General features: G+C 37.4%; 1 protein-coding gene across 5 annotated transcripts; it reads right to left on the bottom strand.

The window, feature by feature from the left end:
• Positions 1-873: 873 nt before the first annotated feature.
• On the bottom strand, positions 874-4,642 carry LOC130992800 (probable serine/threonine-protein kinase PBL19). 5 transcript variants are annotated; one of them, XM_057917550.1, is made up of 7 exons: positions 4,521-4,642; positions 3,892-4,405; positions 3,745-3,802; positions 3,047-3,307; positions 2,503-2,625; positions 1,674-2,150; positions 874-1,132 (listed from the first exon to the last, which is right to left on the bottom strand). In XM_057917550.1, exons 2-7 carry the CDS (start codon positions 3,951-3,953, stop codon positions 1,121-1,123), a joined length of 993 nt encoding a protein of 330 aa, XP_057773533.1. In that variant the 5' UTR covers positions 3,954-4,405; positions 4,521-4,642; the 3' UTR covers positions 874-1,120. The 5 variants fall into 5 exon arrangements, with proteins under 5 accessions (XP_057773533.1, XP_057773532.1, XP_057773530.1 ...); XM_057917549.1 differs by lacking the exon at positions 3,745-3,802 and having other exon boundaries at positions 4,521-4,641; XM_057917547.1 differs by lacking the exon at positions 3,745-3,802 and having other exon boundaries at positions 874-2,150.
• Between the last annotated feature and the right edge of the window lie 1,281 nt (positions 4,643-5,923).

Below are 5,923 nucleotides of genomic sequence, written 5' to 3'. Positions count from 1 at the left end.
TAAAGATGATTGTAATAGTTCCCCATTTCCCTCCAAACTTCTCCTATCACTATTTGCAAAAAAGTATGAGACTCAATCTCCACTCAAACACAACTACCACACATTTTATTAAAACTTTTGTCATCTTTATTGAATCACAATTTTTAGAGATGGAGAGAGTATTGTTTACTAATTTTATTATATCGGTTAGTATTTCCTTTTATTATATGGGAAGGGTTAATTCAGTCCATTAATTCAAAAAAAAAATCGCGAAGAAAATAATATTACCTTATAGAGCCCCGAAGTCACCTTGCTAAGAGAAAAAAAAAATAGAAAAATTTCAAACTAAGGTAAAATTATTCCATAAGAAGAGGCATTTTCTACAAGCAAAATTAGTGAATTTAGAAATCTCATCAATCCTTAAAATAAAATTATTATTTACTAACATTCTTAAATATTGTTATCATTTTTGTGGCGCTTCTTCTCGTTTGCTCACAGCTTACTTTTATAAGAAAGAAGGCGTATATGCAAAGTTGACGATTAATTACTATTCCCTCCGTCCCACTATAAGTGGCTCAAAACTTTTCAGCACGAGAAAAAAAGAGAAAGTGTAAATTGGTTAAAAGTAGTGAGACCTACACTTTTTAAAGAGTTAAATTTTTCTCTTTATGAAAACAGGCCACTTATAATGGAACGGCCCGAAATGGAATATAGGCCACTTTTAGTGGGACGGCGGGAGTAGTTAGATAACGGTCCAAAATCCATGATTTATGAAGAATATGATTAAAATCAGCTCCAGTAAAAGAAATCCTGAAATCATTTTCTCCAAATGTCAAAGAAAATATGAACCAACTTTGATGGGTGCGAAGGAACAGGAGAGTAGTTGCAATGCAATAAAAGAATGTAGCAAATCTAAATAAAAATGAAGCTACTTACAATCAATCGTAAGAGGAAGTGGCTACAACAATGAGCTTAACTCTTCTCTCCCCCACTTTCTAATAACTCTCTTGTTCTATTATGAGCAACAAAAATCAATGCAAATTCACAGATTCTGTCGTATTTACAAGTAAAACCCCTCACCTTCTACATAAACGCAACCAAAAATGTTCTTCCCTATGCATTTTGCAGCAAAACCCAAGAATCAAACTTGAGCCTGTCAACAAAAATAGTGGTGATTTAAAACCTACCGCAAATTCTTGAACTTAACCAAATCGACAGGGATTAATTGCCTATATAAATACACCAAGTATACTCAATTTTCTGTTTTTAACCAATACTACTTCTTGGTAAAAAAAAAATACATAAACTTGTAATTTTTTTAAATTCGACCCCATTTAGAATTCGGGTAAGGCTTAATTCTACGTGAAAGCTAGAAATTAGTTACTAGTACATGGCAATTTAGAAGTCAGAAATTCAAAAACTTTGATTGAATCTGCATATGCGAGGATATCACATCTCGGGAACACATCAGTTCTGACAAAATGAAGTTCTGATTTTTGAATTGTCACGTAAATAATTTACAACTTCCACATAGGATTAAGTGTGATTGGAGCTCTAATTCGGGTTGGCTGAATTCCAAAATAATTAAAAATATATGTATTTTTTTACTAAGAAAATAGTGGGGGTTAAAAACCGAAATTTGGATATATTTTGTGTATATATGCAATTGACCCAATCAAGAATGAATGACTTACCTTAGCCATTTGTGGCACCTGTCTGGAAGTACTAGCATATTCGGTTCTTCTGAATGGCTTATTCGGGGCAGACGGAGTAGCTAACGATGAATGGGAGTCTCTTGGATCTGAAGAACTTCTTTGTGATTCTTCCAGAGCTTGCTTCAAGATCTCCACTACTTGACTCATACTTGGCCGATCCTTTGGATTCTTGTTCAAGCAGCTATCAGCTAATTTTGCAATTCTTCTAGCAGCTGGTAGGGAATATTGGTTTTGGAGACGCGGATCCATGATCATGCTAAACCTCTTACTATCAGCAGGGAACTGTTTCACCCACCCTAGTAGTTTCTGTTCTGTTGATGGGAGGTTTCTGTCCAAGGTCCGCCGCCCTGCGAGTATCTCGTACAGGACAACTCCAAAGCTCCATATATCACTCTTGACTGACAAATGGCCAGTCTCAACATATTCTGGGGCAGCATATCCACGTGTGCCGACAGGCTAACATCAAAATCAAGAAACACAAGGTGTAATGAGAAAAAACATGTATGCTATTTAACTTCTGGGATATGACTTCTGCAGTTGAAGCACTAAGTGTGTGAGGCATATTATAGCAATAATTAGAATTTAAAAATGCAAGTATTGAGTAGAAAAGTGGAAAACGACTGAGTGATCTACGGATTTCCTTAATATATCTGTAGAATAGCGTAAAAGAGATATATGTATTGGAGTATGTATTTGAGAGAAATATATAATGTGGCATAATTCTTCACTCAATAGAGAATACAGAGTCATTATATATAGAAATATACAAATACTTACTATTCAACTACTAAGCATTCCATCCACTTACCGCAGTAGAGACATGAGTTTGGTTTCCTGTGGGGCCTTCTCTTGCCAGACCAAAGTCAGAAAGTCTGGGATTGAAGTCCTTGTCCAGTAGAACATTAGATGATTTGAAATCTCGATAAATCACCTAGACATGCAAGCGTTAAAATAACATAAGAAATAGTCTGATATAAACAAATTGTGAGAAATAGTATACATGGACATTAGAGACACCTTATTAATGCCTGTCTGCCTAACCAAGGGCTCTATGTCTAATTTAAGACTTAGTACATTTTGTATATTTTTATTATGATATCAGAATCCCAAATAAGCAATATAAATATAGAAATGCACAACTTATGATGGCTGTGCTACACTAGTATCTGACAAAAACACTATAGGGCTGAGTTGTCCTTCTCTAATATCATACCAGAATATACTCATTGAAGTTCAATTTCTTCAGGATACATGGATTTTAAGCAACTCAAGTTTAATAGACATGTCTAGCCTACATAAGTTTTTCCAAAACCCGTATTCTTTTCCAGCTAGGAGTTCACTGTAAAACGTACCTGGACTTCCAAACCCTCATGCAGATACTCCATTCCTTGAGCAGCTCCAAGGATAATGCTTAGTCGCCTTATCCAAGGAATCGTAGGCACGGTCCTATTGAAAAGATGATCTTCCAAGCTTTTATTCTGCATGTACTCATAGACCAATAGTCGTTGGATGCCTCTTTCTCCATCCACGGCACAATATCCCAAAAGCTTGACTAGATTGGGGTGATCTAGCACTCCAAGGAATTGGACCTCCGCAATCCATTGCTTATGGCCCTATAAGGTACATTAAAACAGGATATTAGCTACAAAAAGCTAAAGGATCAAAAAACTATAACTCACTCTGAGCTAAACGACTGTAGAATCCAGAACCAGGCCATGACTTAGATATTCACATAGTTCACGACTACAATCCATACAACATGACCCTCTGGTCTGTTAACATTCATACTACTGACTGAGTTAAATTCATTCATAATGATAACGAATGTAGATAAGTCGAGCATTTTTGGGGATTTTAGACAGGTCTTATCACTTACCTATCTTCCTACATTCTGCAGATGTGGTTGCAAGTTCTATCTTTCTAGTTGGAATATGAATATTCTCAACGATAAACGAATCAGGAACTAAGTGTATCCATAAGTTACATTACAATGTGACAAGTATATATTTTGGTCTTTAGGCTGAGAAATAGTTTGAAGCATATTCTCTACCTGCTCTAGTTGATGCAATTTCTGGTAAATGGAAACGATTGAAATTCGAAAACTCACCCTAATCAGAGTGATCAATAGTTAGTTATAACAAAATAGTCTCAACGAATTTTGGCTGTAATGTGTAATTTAATCATTATACAATAATACCTGCAGGCCCTGCGTGTTGAGCTTCTTGATGGCAACAATGGTGGGATGTCCCAGCCCTCCATCAGCGGGTTTGATCGAGCCCTTGTAGACGCTCCCGAAACCGCCTTCTCCGATCTTAAGCAGTCTGTTGAAATTATTGGTTGCTTCTCTGAGCTCCATGAGAGAGAAAACCCTGAGGCTCCCCTCTCTCTCTCTGTACATTTCCGGTATGCCCCGAGCAGTGGGAGATGGTAGAGAACCAGTAGATTTAACCGCACGATTACTGGAATTATTATCTCCAGTACTGGCGGTGCCTAATTCAGGTGCTGAATTCCCACCCCTTTTGCTCTTGCGTTTGAATAGGTAGAAACAGCTCATCATTTTCCCCCAAAAAGATGCTCCACGATCACAGCAGCTCAGCTCTGAATTACGTGAAGATGATGGTGATGGTGATAGTAATGAAGATTGAATTGAAGATTGGGGAAAAAAAATGCTCTGGTTTGCCAACACCGCAAGCAAAATGGCGAAGACAAGTCTGCATATAGAAAAAATAAAGCAGGCTTATTTAGGATTAGCGGTTGATGGCATAGAAGAAAATAAGTAGAGAATTTTGTTTAAGTTAAGTGGGAACGCAGGAGAAAGATACGTACGTCAAAGGTAAAACCAACTGGAGAACACAAAGCGTAGCTCTCCATCTCTCTCATAGAGAAAGAGAGAGAGAAATGGAAACTGGAAACTGCGGAATTGGAAATTCAATTGGTCAAATTGGATATTTTTATTATTACTGTTGCCCACTAAAATTTAATGTTATTAAATACCATGGTTATCTTAATTAATAACTTAACAACAACCACCTTTTAAACAACATAATCCACCTAATAACCCGTCTAAATTTAAGTATTTTCTTAAGATTTAGGGCATTTAAAAATTGGCCTTAAACTAAACTCCACTATTTTTTTAAAGGCACATTGGCAGTATATTACTCCCTCCGTCCACGAAATGAGTACCCATATTTCCTTTTTCGTCCGTCCACGAAATGAGTACCCATTTCCCTTTTTGGCAAGTGTACCCCACACGTCTCTTTAATTAATACACTAAAAAAGTGGGACCCTTAAACTATTCATAATACACTTCATAAATTTCTTAAAACCCGTGCCGTCCACAAATGGGTACTCATTTCGTGGACGGAGGGAGTATATAACATGAAAGGGAGAGATGAATTGTTAAGTTAAAAAATCTGAAAAAGTGGCTGCAGATCTCCATTGCCCAAAAAACTGAAACATTTCATTCATAGGAGGTCAATTCCTTTTTAATCACCGCAGCAGACAGAGGGAGGTGGGTTTGGGCTAGAGTTTGCATAAAAAATGTGTTGCACCCATGGGAGCATGGTGGGTAAGGGACGAGGACGCCGCTCAGAGAGAAATTGGACCCTAAAAAATCGAGGGCCAATGCCGGGGAATCGGAGGTCACTTCCTTTTTCATCACTGCGGCGAATGAACGAAACTCTCGTTTGGGCTAGGATTTGCACAGAAAAGGGGTTGCACCCACAGAGCTTTGGAGAGGACAGTGGCTCAGCGTCAAAGACACCGGTTAGAGACACAATTAACCTCAAGGATTCGAGGGTGCATCATGGAGAATCGGAGATTCTCTGCCTTTTTATGGTGCGGCGGACATAGTGTGACGAGAGAGAAATGTGAGAATAGGGTTGAGTGCGACTAAGGTTAGATAGAAGGCAATAGAATTGTGTGTGTGTTGGCTGGTCAAATAGTAAGGGGTTAATGCCTAAGGCCAAAAGTCTTGGGTTCGAGTCCTGGCGCGGTCTTTAAATTTCTTTATTTAACTGTTAATTTTTTTTAAGAAAAAAGAAAGAAGAAAGGCATAGAAATAGGTTTTAATTAGGAACCCTAATTAACTAACTAAATTGGCTAAATTAAGCCTAAAACATTTTAAAATAATTAAAAGCTATTCAAAATATTTCAAATGACTACTTATATGTAGCGCATCTCTAAAATGTACTCCCTCCGTCCCACGAATTTTGACATGTTTGATTTCA

The sequence above is a fragment of the Salvia miltiorrhiza genome, chromosome 7, assembly GCF_028751815.1.
Source record: "Salvia miltiorrhiza cultivar Shanhuang (shh) chromosome 7, IMPLAD_Smil_shh, whole genome shotgun sequence".
Taxonomy (NCBI): Eukaryota; Viridiplantae; Streptophyta; class Magnoliopsida; order Lamiales; family Lamiaceae; genus Salvia; species Salvia miltiorrhiza.
This window is presented reverse-complemented; position numbering and strand designations above follow the sequence as displayed.